Raw genomic sequence first — 19,996 nt, 5'->3', positions numbered from 1 at the left:
AAAGGTGAGTTCATACCCCTACAATTTACCTTTTAAATGTTTTTAAATGCTTTTTAGGGTTGGAATACAAGTAGAACACAATTTAACTGTGTTAATATTTACATATGAAAACAATCAAAGAAAAGGTTTTCTTATGCTCATAAATATTGTGTTTACGATAAAAGATTACCAAATAACATCCAAAATGACTTTAAAGTCACTTAAACTCTTTTAAGCATTGTTAAACTCTTTTAAATGTTTTATATTTGTCAAAATCATATTTATATATGTATATGTATATAAATAAGATTTATAGGACTTAGGACTAATGATTCGCCTTATTTTATTTTCCTTGTTTGGATGTAGGCTTAAGGTGGAGTTATTTACCCGAAGGTCGTTTCCATTTTAATTATATATTATTTATATATGAATATAAAAAGTTACTTCAATTAGTTTTATTACCTTTTTATCACGCCGAGCAAAGGGGTACATTCATGAACAATCATGCTAAACAGATTGCAGATAAGTTATAATAAGTATAATTTATGAAACAAACAAGAAATCTATTTTTACTAGATAAGTACAAAGGGTTAAGCTACTTTGCTAAGTCAAGGACACAATTCCTATCTTTACATAAACAAGTTAAACTAAAATGTGAGATACTATTTCACAGCATAGCAATATACTTGCTAAGTCGCGTTTTGTAACCAGAGTCTCCTGGAGGGAGAGCGTGAGTTTGTGTATAGATCTATACGGGATTGACCATCCCACACCTTGCTGCTAGCTATAGTGGGATCTGCATGTGTATGGGTGACAAATGTCATACCATTTTCGACGCCTGAAGAACGTTGTGTTTTATACTAGTTAATAAAGTATGGTTATAACCTCATTCACATTTTAACCCTAATTAACCAATTTAATTATAAGGTAGTTAATGCATCGGTAGTGTATTTGTAATCAATACTACTGCAAAAATTATTTTCCATAAACAAAATGGAAAACATTCTTCTTATAATTTTATTGCTAACTAAAATTATGTTATACTATTTTATAAGTACAAAAACACTTATACGGAATGGTTTATGGCATTAAAACTACTTTGCAGTTGTAATAAGAAATAATGAGATTTTCTGGAGGGCATTTTATCTTTTCATAAAACTAATACAACCATAAAAGAAACTAATACTTATGAACTCAACAACTTAAATGCTGATACTGTCTTTCAAATTAACTTGTATTCTCAGGGAACCAGTAGACAGGTATATCCCCAAAGCTTTTGAGAAGACGACATAGTGTCGTGTTGCGTCTTTTTTCTTTTACTATATCTATTATTAACGTCAAATATGCAATGTTTGAGTACTTATGTAAAAACATATACATTATTAATGCAATGGTTGTTGTACTTTGATTACTATGATGCATGTGTTGTGATAGTTGACATGAAGTCACCTACCCCTGGATGTTTTTGCCGTTAAGGTTTGGGGGTGTGATAGTAACACAAGATGTTAATAACTATGTAGTCTAAGGTAAAGAAACAACAAGTGGTTGAGTTGTAAAATTGACAACATGAGACCGAGATAGGTTAAGATGTGGATTCACAAGAGCACTTTGAAAAATATCATTTTGGGATGGTGGGGGGATAGGATAGGAGTAGTAGTGGTTGAGACAGAAGAAACCCTCAAATCCTTAGATAACTTTTCAGTCTCCACTTTAAAATTGTCACTAGTGTTTAAATGAAGATCATTGTGATTGGCTTCATCATCATCCTCCTCCTCATCAATAATAGCTCTTGATGATCTCGCATTCATCTTTATCTTCCTTTGTTTCTTAGTCTTCAAACAACAATTTCTTCCATCACTTTTTCATTTTGCATTGCTCCAACAGCCGTTGATCATGAAATAACACCAACATAAAAAACTACTTGTAATTCCAAAGGAATTTCCCTTGGTGTAATCGTTAGGACTAGTGTTGACTTCTAATTAGCAATAAAACATTATCGAAAGGAACATGATCTAACATAACGTTGGGAATCAGACCAATGTATAAAAAGTTAAAGTCCATCGGAAACACCAATTTAGAAACATTAAGTTTTTCAATCTCATCTATTGCACAATCTTTCATCTGTGGACATCTATAGTGGTCCCTTGAATTCTTCACTTTAATAGACCAAATATGAGCACACGAAATCTTCATATATTTCGTAGAAGATGATGGACTAGCACATAATTATGCCCAAAGGCGTAACATCCGAATTTCCGAACTATAAATTTTATAAAAAATAATATATAGTTTAAAAATATAGTTGGCCACAGCATGGTGAAGGTATTATCACGAGTGGAATTTTGGTTTGGGATCCACGACATGGTGGTAGTATGGCCACAACGTGGCATCTGCTCCGTCTCAAGCCCGTGATCTTTTACTGTTCCTTCATATTTAAACACCATTAGCTTGAATCTAGGGTTCTGTATCAGCCTGCATCACCCTCAAACCCCATAAAATGCTAACCTTAAACACTCTTGGTGATTTTTGAGCTCATCTTGGTGCTTGTGATTGCTTTTGAAGGAAGAAGAAGGCCTTGGCGGTCTTGTTTGCATCTTGTCACGATTTGGGATTTCACTTGAGGATTCTCTGGACCTTTGGTATGTGCAAAGATTCAAACATTATGCTTCTATGTTGTTAGATCTAGGTTTTGTCCCATTTTCTTCTTGAATGACCTTGTTGTAATGAAAGGATTCAATAAAGTTAACAACTTTATGGATCATTAAGGTTCCTTTGAAGACATAGGTTGTAGATGTGAAGTTTCTTGGAAGGATTTGTCCAAGCAAAGTTTAAGTCCTTTTCTTCCATGTTTTGACCTAAAAATGGAAGACACATGCATTTGACATGCACGTCCATAAAGCACCAACTTTTATGTCTCTTTTGGTGTAGGAAAACTTTCAAGAAAATATGAAGGAGTAACCCTAGTGATTGATATCTTATTAGTTAAGCCATGCTTCTTGATGTTTTTAAAGAACCAGGGTTAGATTTCTTGTCTTATTGGGATGTCTTAATGGATAAAGTTGAAAATTTTATCCATCAAGACCTTAGGGAGGATCGGATTTGTAATTTGGAGCCCTTGGATTTGGAAGAAAACAATTTAACTGAATTAAGTTGTTCATACCAGTTCCCACGACGTGGCCTTAGGCTGTCACGATGTGGCGACTGGGGATCAGTCGACTATTTTGGCGTTTTGTGCCCACAGTCTGGGAAAAGGGAGGCCTGATGTTGACCATTTTGACTTTATGTAATGTCCCTTTTTTACAACCAAAAAATTTCATTTTATTTAAGCAGATATTTCCATTTATAAATCTATTTTGAAGAAAACCATTTATTCTAAATACATTTATTGAAATCAGAGTAATATTAAAGTGCATAATATTCATTTTTGTTGATGAATGTGTACAGTCACGACTTCGCCTTCCCATGACGACTGATGATACCTGAAACAAAAAACAACTGAGTAAGCACAAAACTTAGTGAGTTTCCCCTAAAATACCCCATACGATAAACATACAAGCATCCATCTGGTCCACTCAGCCTTTGGGTTGGAATACCCATGGTTTGTTGGCCTAATGTGTCAAACCAACCGCTATTCCTGAGCCTATGTGCCTACGAATTCAATTTGGCCTGCACCAAATATCTTGGCCTACAACACAAAGCAGGATCTCCTCAACCCACTACTACCATATATCAACATATAAACAACCAAGGATCAAGCAGGCACATAATACAAGCAAACAACAATCATATAGCTCACTACTGCCAACTAGTCCTCACACTGCATCTGTGCCGCTACCAGATAACGTCCATGAAGTGTGTAACCATAAGTAACCAGCGATGACATAGCCACCTGAATAGATGATCCTACTCTAGAGCCACAACCAAACAAGGAATAAGCAAAAAATCCTAGATCAAGAGTTCTTAAGCTATCCTATATGACCACACACAGTCCTTAGGGCACTCCACTAGATGGTAACCAACAAGTATAGGTAGAAATACAGTTCTACAGACCACTACCATGTAGTAACATCCCATATACCATGATACATATTTAACAGATCATTACATCATAGCAACATACTCGATACTAGGATACATATCTAACATATAACTATAACATAGAAACATACTAGATACCACGATACATATATACTAAATCACTACACCATAGCAATATATTGAATACCAACAATCCAAGGAATGCATAAATGTATATATTCAGAGGTGAGATAGACACTCAGACTGTTGATCCTACTATAGAGCCACAACCAAACAAGGAACGTGAAAGAAAGCCTATATAAAGAGTCCTTAGTCTATCCTACATGACTATATATAGTCCCTAAGGCATCCCTTTAATAACAGATAACCAAAACTAGTGGGCCAGCATTGGTGCCTTCGACCCACGGTATAACGAGGTGAAACTCACCTAAAATGAAGAAACACTACGATATGATCCGTTTTTCTGCACTGCTTGCACCTGCAAATTCACTAACACTAGAACCAGATAGAATCTTTATTAATATCCCAAAATCCTCAAATTTAACCCAAAGTCAAACTTGGTAAAAAATTCAATGGTCAACGAAAGTCAAAGTCCATGGCTGGTTGAGTACACCCAGCATACTCAACTTATGCCTAGTGTATCTGGTTTAGACCTAATACACCCAGGGTACTCCTAGGTACACCTAGTGTACGCAAGCAGATCACAATCATTCCATAAGTACTTTATCCCTTAAGACCTTTCATTCAACACTTAGATCTGGGTCCAAATGATATTCTAAATCATAAAGTTTCCAACTTTATGATGTTGCATGGCAAGAAAGGGTCCAAATCCAAAACCCTAACTTATCATAAGATTCTAAGCTTCATAACTCATGCATGAAATAAGGAAAATACCAAGATTTCATTTTTATGGTTCCTAATAGCTTCATAAGATAAATATTGGAATGCTCCCAACAAACAAGATCTAGTCGTTAAGTCTCAAAGGGACCAAAAGTGCATCTTTTTCAACTTAATCTGTTACGTCCAAGTGTCCAACATTTAGATCTGAATCAAAATGATGTTTAGATGGATAAAGTTTCCAACTTTATCCATAACAAGGTCATAAACATTCATGATCTAAACTTTATGCACTAAAGTAACCAAAACTCATAACACCCAAAACTAGCTAGATCTAACAATTTCATCATCAAGATTCAAACTTTATACCTCCAGAAGAAAGATCAAGGTGAATAAGGTCTGGATATACAAGCTCCAATGCAACCAACACTTTTTCAATGAGATCCTTATATTCTAAGATGCACCAAGAACACTCCAAAGCACTTAAAAACACATTCTTTTTGCTCACAAGGCTTAAACTAGGGTTAGTGTATCATGGGAGGATATTGAAGGGGTGGAGGATGAGAATGGAACCCGTTTGGGGGAGTTAAGGAGCTTAAACAGGGCTCAAAACAAGAAAATAAGGTTTAGGAATTGATCTCATATGCCTAACATACTCCTGGTATGCCGAGCATACTCATGGATGCCCTAGTACGCCCATCATACTTCCCCGTACGTCCAATGTATGTATCTTAACCCAAAACCATCCTAACTTCAAACGGTCATAACTTCTTTGTTTCAATTCCGATTTCTACAATCTTTATATCCATGGAAAGTGTTTGTTTCAAACGGTTTTGAGGAGCCCCACAATATCATCTAAATATCTTGGAGTAAAAACTTCTCGAACAAAAATCCATATTTCATGTAAGAACCCGACCTATGACTTTTCCCTTTTTACCCTTCGACCCAAAACACAATTCAAGGGGTAAATCTTTTAATTATCATTACCTCCTTCCACAAGGGCTAAAATACCTCTTTAAGGCCCAAAGTCTTACACAATCGACTTCCATCCCACGATTCAGAAATGGCAGAAAACAGGATGTCACACTTTAACTTTGATCGTTGACTTTAAGAGTTGACTTTTTTACTTATGGACTTTTGGTCAAATTACTGGTTTTAGAAAGGAATAGTGGGGGTTTATCTTTTATGGTTATCTAGGTGGCATTTAGCACATGTTCTGGGATATTGAGAGCTAGTGACTTTCTGGCTGCGTTACGAGGTGAGTCTTCTCACTATACTGTATATGATGCTAGATAGTCTGTGTGACTCTCACATGTGTTTGTATGTTGGGGAAAGGCCCGTGGGTGGGACCCATTTTTATACTGGTCAATTCATGTTTATATGTATGGAAAGGCCCGTGGGTGGGACCCGTTTATATGTTGGGTGAGACACATGGGTGGGACCCGTTTATATGATGGGCGAGGCCTATAAGTAGGACCTATTTATATGTTGGGCATGGCCTATATGGATATGTGGTATTTTTGGGGAACACACTAAGCTTTGTTGTTGCGGTTTGTGGTTAAAACATTTTTCAGGTAAGGAATAAATGGTTGTATAACTCGATGGGTTTTGGAATAAATGGTTGTATGACTTGATGGTTTTGAATGAAAATTTTATTGGTGTTTTTTGGATGTCACAAGTTGCTATCAGAGTTAGGGAAGAAACGATGGATAGTTCTTCAGTCTCTAGTGATAAGGGCCTATTAAGGAATAAACCATTGGGTTGATGAGGTTTCATTATGGCCTCGCAACAAGATGACATATGAGTCTTTAGAAAACATGCAACAACACGCTTCTAGGGACATTGAAACTGTCATAATGGCATAGTGAAACATAAAATGTTTCCCGTCAATTCCTTGTAGTTCCATTCTAGAATACCAAGTATTCACCATCAATTCCTTGAGTTTCACTCTAGACTACCTAGTATTCATTGTTAATTCCTTGAATTTATGAAATTAATCACAAAAAAGGTAAAGCATACTTTTGTATTTTTTAAATTTTTTAAAGAAAGAAAAATATTTTTGGATTTTTCAAAAAATTTAAAACAAAAATTATATATGATTCTGATAGACTACAATGAATCAAAACCTATCAGAAATGGAAAATACTAAAAAATAAAAGAAAAGCACATTAAAAGGACTACAATGTATTTTGACGTTTTAGAACCCATCGATTGTGAACAGTAACCAAGTAAAATATATCAAGTGAATTTTACCTGATCTGAGACATTTCGACGGTTCAGAATTCTTCAAAGTTGAACATTAAACAATTTTTAGTTCAAATTTGGAACAAATTCAACTTCCATCATACCAAGACCTTGAAGAATATGAAAAAAAAAATGTAGCTTCAAGTAAAGCCTTTGTAAAGACATTTGTAAATTGATCTGATGATTCGACAAAGTGAATCTCAATGTTTCCATCCTCCACATGGTCCTTTATGAAATGATATATGAGTGCGATATGTTTTGTTTTTGAATGTTAAAAGAGGATTATGAAAAATTCCAATTGCACTTTCGGAATCACAATATAACGAAATCTTCTTCAAACTGATGGCATAATCTTTCAATTTACTTTGAATCCAAATGATTTGAGATGTGCACGCAGTTGCATTAATGTATTCAGTTTCTACAGTAGAAGAAGAAACGCAAGTTTTTTTTCTTAGATTGCCAACTCACTAACTTCCCATCCAAAAATTGGTATCCTTGTAATGTACTTTTTTTTATCTAAGCCACAACCACCAAGATCAACATCAGAATATGATTGAACAAAGAAACTAGTATTAGCAGGATACCATAAACCTAATGAAGTAGTTTTCCATAGATAACATAAAATGTTCTTCACTGCTATCATATGTGGCACCCTCGGATTTGATTGACCCCTACCATAATAACAAACTAAAAACATAATATTAGGTATACTAGAGGTAAGATAAAGTAATGATCCAATTATACTCCGATACAAGGTAATATCAGTCTCCAGTTTGTCAAGTGAAGGTGTGAGCTTTGTTTAGAATGTCATCGATGTTTTGAATTTTGAATCTCAATAGATTCTGAACTGGGTTAAAAAAGTCTTTGTGAATGCTTCTTGATTAATGAAAATTCACTCCCTACTTTGTCTAATATTTAAACATAAATTTGAACGACCATCAAAATGTTCACTAACCTTGTTACGAAAGAATATTGGATCCACCGAACCTTGTTTAAGATTATATTGTTAAAGAAAAAGAGTAAGAGCTTCATACCATGCTCTCGGTGCTTGTTTCAAACCATAAACTGCTTTATCATGAAGGTAACAGTGATTTGGAAACTTTTCATTTACAAAACCTAGAGATTGTTCAACATAAATAGTTTCTTCAAGCTCTATATTCAGAAATGCACACTTGACATCCATTTGAAATACTTTAAAATTATTATGTGCAGCATAAGACAAGAAGATCCAAACTGCTTTGAGTCTTGCAACAAGAGGGAATGTTTCTTCATAATCTATACACTCTTCTTGACAATAACCCTTCACCACAAGTGTTATCTTGTTTCTTACTACATTTCCTTCTTTATCCAACTTATTTTTAAAAACCTATTTGAAACCAACCAATGAAGCATCTGGTGGAGTCAGAATCAAATGTCAAACCTTATTCCTTTCAAATTCATTTAATTCAGCTTGCATGGCTTCTACCCAATCAGAATGATCTAGAGTTATTTTCACCCTCTTTGGTTCGGTCTTTGAAATGAACAAGTGAAACATGAAATGTTCATGATTAGTAGTGAGTAAAGCTTTTATTTCTTTTTTGTTGAGCATGAGTCAAGATATTGGTCAATGAATTTTCAATACTTTGTGCATTCGGTTGATCTTTCGTCTATTTTATCATCGGTGGAAAACCATGATTATATTCTTGAATCACTACAAAATTGACTTCTTTAGTTTAAGAATAATCACCATCATCTTCATTAGTCGGACTCTCCCCTTGGACATGATCATAATCATTGGACGTTTCATATTGAACTTGTTCCTCTTCAAATGAATGTGCAATCAGAACATTTTGGTACCCCTCAATAGGATCGGTCAAAATAGAAAAAACCTCCCCCTCAACAATTTGTTGAAGAATAGGTTCTCTTTCACCTTCATCAATCGGAGAAAAAGCTTCATCTGCAATCGGAGTTACTGAATTTTATATTAACGGATCCATCTCTACTTGAACTTTTATCACATTAATTTCATCATCAATGAGCTTCAGTAATTCATATCCTTGATTATCGTTAGACTTTCTTCTAGAATCAAGGTCTATTTTATGATCTTAAAAAATGAGTAAAATTATCATCAAAAGATGTATTCCTTGAAGAATGGGAAAGATTTGGAGGAAAAATCTATTCTCTTGGAAATTCAACTTCACGAATTGTTTTGATGTAATTATTATCAAAGTAATATAATAGGTCTCGTATATTTTTCGAGAACTCTATATGATTTAAATGTCAAAGAATAACCCAGGAAAATTGTTTTATCGGCCTTTTCATCAAACTTGTTGCGATTATCTTTAGAATTGAATATGAAACACATGGAATCGAAAACATAAAAGAATTTCACATTAGCTTTACGATTATTCAGTATGTCATATGGACTCATTAAAAATTGTTTATTAATGTAATATCTATTTTGTGTAAAACATACATTTCTGATAACATTTTCCCAAAAATAAAAGAGGAAAAATTGCAAAAGAAATCATGGTTCATGCAGCTTTGCAAAGGGATCAATTTCGCCTTACAACAACTATGTTTTATTGAGGTGTGTATGGTGATAAAAATTGTGATTGATTCCCTTGTTTGTAAAAAATTATTTAAATACCTTCTTTCTGAATTTTGTGACATTATCACTTCGAATATTTCTCACATGCTTTCGAAGATGCAATTCAACTTGTTTCACAAAATCAATCATCTTTTGTGTAGTTTTAGATTTCTGCTTCAGAAAATAAATCCATCTAAATCATGAAAAATCTTCAATAATAACTAGAATGAACTTGTTACCACCAATGCTTTTAGTACACAAAGAAACAATGAAGTAATTCAAAATGAGCAAAAATTTTAGTGTTCATAACAGAATAATGGCTTTTACGATTTTGCTTGCCAAGCTCACAAGAAGCATACAAGTGCTCTTTATCATATTTGAGTATCGGAAGACAACAAACTAAGTAAAAAAACAATTTTGCTGATATTTTTGAAGTTTAGATGTGATAATCTCTGATGCCAAAGTGAACTATCAAAAGAAGTAGCTTTCAAAAGTAAACATATGGATGGTTTCCCTTCATTTGGTTTCATATCTAAAGGATATAATTCACTTTTTCGCTTTGACCCCAATATCAATCTCTTTGATTCTACATGTCATATCTTTGAACCTTTTTCATGAAATGATACATGAAGACTTGTACCTAAAACAAGTTATGAAATTCTAATTAGATTATGTTGCAAACCTTCTACATAAGCTACCTTTCGTATTGTAAATTCTTCATTTGTTATCATTCCATATCCTTTGATTTCAGCAGTTATATATTTCCATACTTTACACTTCCACCACCTTTAAAAGTTCAAAGCTCTATAAAGTGTGATTTCCTTCCAGTCATGTGATGAGAACAACCATTATTAATATATCATTCCAAATCGTATTGTTCGACATGAATCACCTACAAAACTTACACCATTTTAGGAACCCAAACCTTTTTGGGCCCATGTGAGATTTTTTATTTGGAATAAGTAACATGAAATATTTTTTTGTCTAATAAATCTAAAAATATTTCTTAATATGAATATTATTCACATTTTTCATCACTTTAAAAACTTTTGTCCTCTTTTCACAAAGATTAATTTCTACAAATGGTTTTTTATTTTGAATGAAAGCTTTACATTTTGGAATCATATCAATTAGATAATCCTTTTGATCAACATGATGTTGTGAAACAACCTTTTTTCGAGATGAATTCTTATTTCTCAATCCTTTTTTATTTTGCACTTTTCTTGTTATAAGAATTTAGACCAAATTGTGCCTTTTTTTTTCTCAATCCTTTGTGAATCATAATTTTGATTAGAAAATTTTAATGGGTTGTTAGACTTTGAATTATTCAAATGAGCCTTTGAACATGAACATGAGCAAACACTTTTTTTTGATTTATCAAAAGAATGATTATCAGAATTTGCTAAAGTCTCATTTTATTTCTAGAAATTCCTTCTCTCATGTAAATTCCTCTTAAACCTAGCTCTCTAGCCTTATCAATTTCTTTCTTATCATTTTTTACCTTATCATTCTGATTACTCAAATTAGAGTTCCTTTTAGAATTGGTTTCAAAGTTCCTTCATCGGAATTTCCTAAATCAACATGTGAGGAAGATTCCACATTTAAAGTACTTAGAATATATCTAGTCTTAACTCTCCAAGTTGTTTTCTGCAAAAGACCTACTGTTTCATCACCATTATAAATTGGAACAAAACAAAAGTGATTATCATATGCTTTAGTATTATAAGTCTTAAGAAGAGAGGTTAAATCAACAATATCGGTTTCATTCAGACCGGTTGTAACAAATACATGATTAGGACAATTTTGAACTTTCAAAAAAACTATAGTTTTTTCAACCAAACTTTCTACACCTTTTGTTTTAACAACAATTTCGTATTCAACTGCATTTCAAGGATTAACTTTGCTTTTGATTTTTCTAAATTTTTATCGTCTGTTAACCCATAATTTGAACAATCAAATTCATCTTCAACAAAAATCTCACTAAGATCACGATCATATAAATCAAATTCCATTTTGTCATTTCGAGATTCATCACAATGTAATTTATTACAAAACAAAACATGACAATTATTATATTCCTTTTCAATATGTTTCTTGTCGTCGGTGGTTAAGGTTTCTTTCATCACTTTCTTGATATGTTTGTTTTTTAAACTCTTCAATATATTCCATGCTAATTCTATAAGAATCATTCAATGATTCATTATAAGAGACAAGGGGTTCACATTTGTAATATATGACATTCATTTATTCTTCATTAAATTCCAAAAATGGTAGCATATCATGATGCATTTGTTTAGAGATAGCACTACTGTGATATAGTTGTGTCAATTGTACATACAATCTTTAAGCTATTTTACAGAAAATGTTTCTTTGTTTCATTAAAATTCTATTGTCATTTTCATTACAAACATATAATCTTTTACTCTCACCATTTCAAACTCTAAGATCTTTATTCTAAGTCTTTTCTTTTCGTTTTTAAATGAAGATATACTAAGATCATCACTAAGATTAGTAACTATTCTCCTATTCCATCTTAGACTTTCACTTAATTACGAAATGGTTTCTCTTAATTCTCTTAATTCATCATCATAAAGAGAACTTGAAATATTCAAAGATTTAAGCATAAAATGTACATTTTCAACAACCTTCTTACATGATTCCACATGTTCACCAACACTTTTTGTGGAAAGACAATTGGATTGGGAATTTGTATTGGAATCTCCATTCTGCAAGTTAGCTTCAGAGTTTCATTTTGAGTCATCAGAATTTAAGCTCTTCACAATAAAAAGTTTAATCTCGCTTTTACCTACATAAACAACATTAGTTACAAACATAGCTCCATGAGTTGGCCTTCAGACTTCTTCATCCTTAGAATCAATTGACCAAACTTCAATGTTTGCACTCTTGCTTTCCTTAAATGTTTGATATCCGAAGATCATCAATTGTCTTTGCATAATATGCTTCATCTTTTGTCCTTTCTTTCTTCTCACTCTTCTTCCTCATAATGAAATTTTTCGCAAAATGATTTTTTCCATTGAAAAATTTCAATCCAAACAAAAATCTCCCAAAATCTTCTCATATTTCTTCTCATTTTCAGACTTTTGATAATTTCTTGAATTATCACCATTTTATGCACCCTAGTTTTTATCAATATCATAGTTTCCACTTCTCTTGAACTATTCCATATCTTGAACCAAACTTAGAGAAATTATTCTTAAATTATTTATTCGGATTACTCACCATCAAATCCTTTTCTTTGCTTGTCCACTCATTGTCTACCGCATCAGAATCATAATACTCAATAATTATTTCTTTCGATTTCTTCGCTTTTAGAACTTCTTCCTTTGCAACAAATCCAAGGGACCAACATTAGAAATTGGCGTAACTTCAAATACTTCTTCTTCATGTGAATTTAGAATTCCAACCACTTGTGACATCTTGTAATTCTTGAATTGTTCATGTGCTTTCACCATTGAAACAATTGTTTTTCGTTCGGGTCTAAGTGTAACATCCAAAAATCCAGGTAAATTTCCTTTATTTGTATTATTGAGTTTTAGCAAAGGACCCTCCCCTCGTACGCTGGGCATACTCGCATGTACACTTAGTGTACGAGGGCGCATCATCGAGCATCGGAGCCTCGTACGTGGGGTGTACAAGGAGGTACGTAGGGCGTACGTCGCTTGGATTAGAAATCCTAAATTTGTGGTTTTGTGGCCTATTTAAACCCTCTTATATACTTTGGACCTCACTTGTATCGGCCTCCATTTCCTCTCAACGTCCCTAGAAACCCTAATTGCCTTTGGAGGTGAGTTTGAGCTTGGAGTATCAAAAGGAAGCCATTTTTGGGCGTGTTTGCAATGAGAAGAGTTTGTGGTGCAACCCTTGGACGTGGTAAAACTTCTAGATCCAACATATCCTTCATCTTAGGAAGCTTGTGGAGGTATAAAGTTCATACCTTGCTCATCTATTGTTTAGATCTCCTCTTGAGCTTGTTTTGGTCGTTTTGGTCCCTTTTGGAAGGTCTTGATGAGTCAACACCATTTGAGATGCCAAAGTTTGTAGATCTAGATGTTTAGTGGCCTCTTTAAGCTTAAAGGTGAAAACTTTATGGTGTTTGTGACCTCCATGGAAGCATTAAGTCATTTATTAAGGTCTTTTGGGCTTCATTAAGCCATGCATGCATGTAAAGTTGACAACTTTACGTGATTATCTACTTCAAGGAGGTCAAATTTGGGTATTGGATAAAGTGTCTTAACCAAATAAGCTATTAATGCAAAGTTTTCAGAGGATTATGTTGGGAGTAAAAGCTCGTACGTGCAGCGTATAGGCCCTTAAGCGTGTAAGCTTAGCGTATAAGTTAAGCATGCCCTGCATACTCAGCAGTGGGCTGCAGTATTTTGGGCCTTTGGTGGTGGGCTCTGTCTTTGGACTCTAGGAGTGTTGGATTGTATTGTGGGCCTTAGTATTGTTAAGTTGGATGGATCGACCTCCTATGTGGGCTTATAGTGTCATGGGTTGGGCCTTTTGGGCTTTAGGCCCATTATTGTAATTTGGCCAAATATGGTTGGGCCCATAAAATGGAAAGTGCATTTGGGCCTTATTTGAAGAGTCTGGACTTAGGGATTTTGGGCCTTGGTTGGTTTTGTAATGTAATCTTAATTAGGGTATTTTGTATATCTTTTCAGCTTGAGATTTTTAGATTGGTAGCTGAGGAGTTGTTATCTGTAGCAGACTGAGGTGAGTCTCTTTCCGGTGTTACGGGTTGAAGGCACAAGGTCGGTCCATTATCTGTTTATGTCATATGTTAGTTGTGATGTACTATATGTGTGATCGGGTTGAAATACACCCCAGGGCGGGACCCAATATGATATGTCGGTTTGAAATATACCCCAGGGCGGGGGCCCATACTTGTGATCGGGTTGAAATGAACCCTAGGGATATGAACCAGTGCTACTCGCCAAATTGAATGTGACGGTATAAAGATCATCTTTTGCCATGATTTTAGAGAAAAATAAGTAGAGAATCAAATCAATGAGTGATATAAGAAATTCAAATCAAAGCAAGTTTTTGAATGAAGATTTCTAGATCAAAGTACAAGGAATTTGCAAATGCAGAATAGATCATGAAAAATTAATGAAGATGAACAAAAAACTTGATGAACATAATTGAATTCGACATAAGGGGTATTTCCGTGTGTTGCTTTTCTCTATATATAAAAATATTAATTAGTTCGTAACGAAATAATCGACAAATTTAAGATGACTATTATATTTTTATATGTAAGTTACTTTGCTAACAATTTCCATTCCAAATTATCTGTTACACCATCATAGCCTTCATCCAGAGGAAGTTAGAGAACAAGTACAACTTCTTGATTTGGAATAGTTCTTTGAATTGAGAATTATTTTGACATATTTCAGAGTATGAAAAACACTACTATAAAACAATACCCGACTACAAAAGTAAATATGACTAGTATAGCCTAACTATTACAAAACACATTTGGAAATCAATAAAATTAAAAATTGTTCATCATATTTTAGAATTAGATTTTCATTTCGGTTATTGGTTACTTACAAAAATCATAAAAATAAATACAAGTATAGCCTAACTACTACAAAACACATATAAAAGGACCTATTTTTTGAATTTTTAACTTCAAAATGTGAGCACTAAAAACTTGTGACCAGCTTTGTACACGTAATCTCACGCGAGTGAAATTCCATAGCTCGTCCCAAATAAATCCTAAAAAGAAGTCAAAATATCGTTTTAGGATATTGTGGTTACTTTATTTCATAACTTGTACGAATAAAGGGAACCACCTAACGGCCATATACCATATCTTGGGTCCGAAATAAAACTTTTTTGTATTAGATTGTCAAATAAAAATAAAGATCTTAAATTTTTTCTTTCTTCGGATTAGATAGTAATATTAAAAAGAAAAAAACAGAATCTATAATTTTTACAGATACAATCTGTACTTTTTACGATTAACCCTAATTTTACTCGCCATAGAAGAAAATATTAAAAAAAAAAAAAAAAGTAACGTAAAAAACTAATCAATGAAATGATAAGATGCATGATATTTTTATACTTTTCCCCATATTAAATGCAAAACAGCCAAAATAGCAAAAGATAAGAGAAGCTAAGAATTATAGGGAACTAGGGACGGGATATTACCTCAGTTTTCCCGTCATCTCAAAAACCAAACAAACTTCGATTAAGACAACGACAATCAATCCCATCGTTTAATACCCCCATCTTTCTTCCATAATTCTATCGTATTCCCATCTTCATCACTGTTAAAGGCATCATCTCAATTTCCTCGGAATTCCAGGTCTCTTTCCTACTTTTTCTCTTCGATCTGTCTTATAAATCAATCAACTTTATCAATTTAACCAACCGATTAGTGGGTTTTTGTTATTTTCACCAGAAAAGATTGATACTTTACTTTGGAGATTGAAGACAAATGGGTAGTGCATCGTCTACTCTAACTCAATATGATATTGAAGACGTTCAAGAACACTGTAATCATCTATGTAAGTAAATCTTGAATGCAGCCACACACACACACTTGATGATTTTATCTCAACTCACTGTATACTTGTTTGAATTCAGTTTCCCAGCAAGAGATAGTTTCTTTGTATCAGAGATTTTGCCAACTTGATCGCACTGCCAAGGGTTTTATTTCTGCCGATGAGTTTTTATCAGTACCAGAGTTTGCAGTGAATCCTCTGTCTCAGGTAAAATTCTTTTCTTTTTTAATTTTTAGATTTATTTTTTTATAATTCTTTCGCTTTATAACTCTGTTTCAATATTATGATCTATTGGGATGCCTACAAGGTGTTTGACGATATGCCTGCCTTTTGCTTTTTCGTTCTTTACAGAGATTGCTTAAGATGGTGGATGGTTTGAACTTTAAGGACTTTGTGATATTCTTGTCAGCTTTTAATCCTAAAGCAAGCATGCTTCAGAAGATTGAACGTAAGCTTAATCACAATCATTTATTTAAGGGTCTTGTAATTCTTAGATTGATTGAAACTAAGAAACAATCTGGTTAAGTTCTTGGTTTTTAAACTTAATTTCCCATCTGATCTAAAGATTTAAGTAGTATCATCTTTTCAATGATTAAAGAAACTAAAATCTGTATAATTTTCTGTTACTTGAAGTTTTTAGGGGAACCTTTTGATATGATCTAACACTTGTAAACACATAATCTTACAGTTATCTTCAAAGTATATGACTCAGATTATAATGGTAAGGTGACTTTTAATGACATAATGGAGGTTTTGCGGGATTTGAGTGGCTCTTTCATGTCAGATAAGCAAAGAGAGGCATGATTTATATTCCATTTTTACTATTTTTTAAAAGAAATATTCTCACCCTGCAATAAGTTTTCATAATTTCATCTTAATTTTTTCAGGAAGTTTTGATCAAAGTCATGCAGGAAGCTGGCTACAGTAAAGATTCTTCTCTTATGGTGGATGACTTTGTTAAGGTCTGTTTTACGTTTTTACCCCTCACCCTTCTCTATTTTATGAGATACAGTCTTTTCTTTAGTCTCCTTCAGACACTTCATAGTCATTTCTTAGTCTGCACTACTTCTAGACAGAAGGGTAAAATGGTCATTTCTCGACAGAAGGGTGAAACGGTCATTTCTCCTTATTCAGAACGTTCATAGTCGTTTTTTATTCAACACTACTTTTAGACAGAAGGGTATAATTGTCATTTATCCTCATTCAGCCAGTTCTTTTTTCATTCAGCACTACTTATAGACAGAAGGGTAAAATGATCATTTTATCCTCATTCAAACACTTCATAGTCATTGTTTACTCTGCACTACTTATAAACAGAAGGGTAAAATGGTCATTTAATTTTATTCTCACTCATACGGTTGTCTTCCTTTTGTTGTTTCAGATTCTTGACCATCCTGGATTGAAGATGGAGGTTGAGGTCCCGGTTGACTAGGCTGAGTATGAAAACAGCAAAATGACCATTTTGACATCCTATTTATGCAAGAACACGCACCTCAACAACTGTTTTCAGTGCCACAAAAATAGTGACAGTTGTGAATAAGGAAAGCTATGTGCATAAATAATTTATTGGGCATTTGTATAATTTATGAAGCATTAGGGGGTTTATATGTAAATTGGTGATATAACTAAATTGGATGTTGTTATGGTCTACCTATGTGAGTTTCTCTGTTTCTCTCCTTCTTCTCGTTAATTAGATGTAATGGAACTCTGTTGCTTTTAGAGTTGTTTAGTTGTCGATGAAATGAACATATCTAACAACATGCCATGTGTCCATTTACCCTGTTTTATATAATAAGCTCGACAAAGATGGACTCTATTCTGTTCAACAATTAGAGTTTGTTTGGTTGAATAGAGTGAAATGAAATGGACAATTAATAGAATAAAAAAAATATAATGATATAACTCATTATATTCCATAATTACTTTTGTTGGTTTGTGCGAATGAAATGAACTTTCATGTAAAGTTTCATTCGTATACGTATCAACTATGCATTGGTTTAAACTTTACCTTATTTATTATTTGTCATTAAATTGGGCAATGTATATAAAATTAACTCTATTTTGACCTTTTTGTGGTTTAACCAACATATTTTTTTCGGTAAATGAAAATTGTTCATTTTTTTTTTCACTGTGATCACCTTGATCCCGTGTTAAAACTAACATGACTTTTTATTTACCTATATGACATTCTATGTATCTATAAAATAACATTTCCTGGTTTCTAATTTGTCAATTTAGTATGTTATATGCATACCTTGTAGGTAAATGAAAAGTCATTTCAGAAAGTTGTCAGGTTTAACTCTTGTTAAACCGGATATGGAGGGTTGCAAACTTGCAATGGAAACTTCTTTAAAAATGAGCGGTTTTTATCGACTGAAATAAAACATGTTTAGCCAAATCGCAAAAATGCACAAAATATGGTGACTTTTATGTATATTGCCATATATTTTGTTATTTTTAGAAGTTAAAATGGTAATTTTTCTAAATTGAGAAATTAAATATTCTCCTATTTTTTGTTCCTACAAATGATCCTACCCAATTAAATACTGACATGTGTAACATTTAATGTTCATTTAATGATATTTTAGTATATTAATACAACACGTGTCATCATTTAATTGGGTATAAGGATTTGTAGGAACAAAAGTAGGAGGATATATTTAATTTCTAATAATTAAAATATTGAAAGATGTTGAAAAAGAATAGTATAGCTAGAAACACATCCCTTGACAAAATGGAAGAAATAACATAAGACCAGTGTTTTAAAAACCGGTTTGAACCGGCTGGTCGAACCGGTTGGACCGGGAACCGGAGAAGAGAGCAGTTCAACTATCTCCAATTTTACACCAATTTCTGAACCGGATTGAACCGGCCAGTTTTTAGAAAAAACCGGTTGAACCGGTCAAAATAAACTGATTGAACCGGTTAAACTAAATAAAAATATATGGAAAAAATATTTTCAATAATAAAGGTGGATTTTTTTATATTTATTTAGATTTCTCTAAATAAAAACATATGGTAAATATTATGATTTTTTTGATGCATTTATATTCATTTAAAATTATATTTTGTTTCGGTATTATACTTTATTTTCTTTTGGATGTATATGAATTGATATAAAACTTATAGTTATGTGTTGTTTTAATGTATTTATATTGATCTACAACTTATTTTTATGTGTATTTTTAATGTTTGAACTTGTAGACGTCAAATTCATGACATATGTATGTATGTATGTGTAGAAAAATAAGAAAAAAAAAAATGAAAATTATAAAAACCAGTTGATCCGGCGGTCGAACCGGTTAAACCGGAACCGATCACCATACTGGTTCAACTAAAAAACCGGTTTTTAAAACATTGTATAAGACAAACAAACATATTTTTTTCATTATATTGAAACAAACCAATCCTTTCCTTCCTTTCCTAGATTCTACCCTATGATCAAACATTACACAAGTGATAAAATGTTGTCATCTATTGCTCTTTCAATCATTACACTCTATGCATAAGATGTTTGACATTGTACTTTTTGCATGTTCACTTGAAGTCGCCATTGAATGTGCTGTTAAGCCACCTCTAATCACCACCGTTGGATTCAAATCTTCATATAAAACTTGAGACAATCCATCTCCCCTCCCTCCTTCCTGTTGCTGCCATTGCCAAAAGTTCAAACACAGAAACCATGACTACGCTGTGGTATCCATGGAGCAAAAAAGATCGATATATATAACTATATATCTTACCTTACAAAACTTGTACTCCATAATGTTTTGGGTTTTTGGGTGACAAGAGA

At 33.2% G+C, this 19,996-nt stretch overlaps 1 protein-coding gene across 1 annotated transcript; it reads left to right on the top strand.

The window, feature by feature from the left end:
* The first annotated feature begins 15,797 nt into the window (after positions 1-15,797).
* LOC145042703 (uncharacterized) lies at positions 15,798-17,879 on the top strand. The gene is made up of 7 exons (XM_078991164.1): positions 15,798-16,004; positions 16,101-16,206; positions 16,286-16,410; positions 16,555-16,651; positions 16,892-17,001; positions 17,091-17,165; positions 17,585-17,879. The coding sequence occupies exons 2-7, from the start codon at positions 16,137-16,139 to the stop codon at positions 17,633-17,635; spliced, it is 528 nt and encodes a 175-aa protein (XP_078847290.1). The 5' UTR covers positions 15,798-16,004; positions 16,101-16,136; the 3' UTR covers positions 17,636-17,879.
* Positions 17,880-19,996: the final 2,117 nt, after the last annotated feature.

Source organism: Lactuca saligna, chromosome 4 (assembly GCF_052625555.1).
Source record: "Lactuca saligna cultivar CGN05327 chromosome 4, ASM5262555v1, whole genome shotgun sequence".
NCBI lineage: Eukaryota > Viridiplantae > Streptophyta > Magnoliopsida > Asterales > Asteraceae > Lactuca > Lactuca saligna.
Note: the sequence above shows the minus strand (reverse complement) of the source record. Positions and strands in the feature narration are given on the sequence as shown.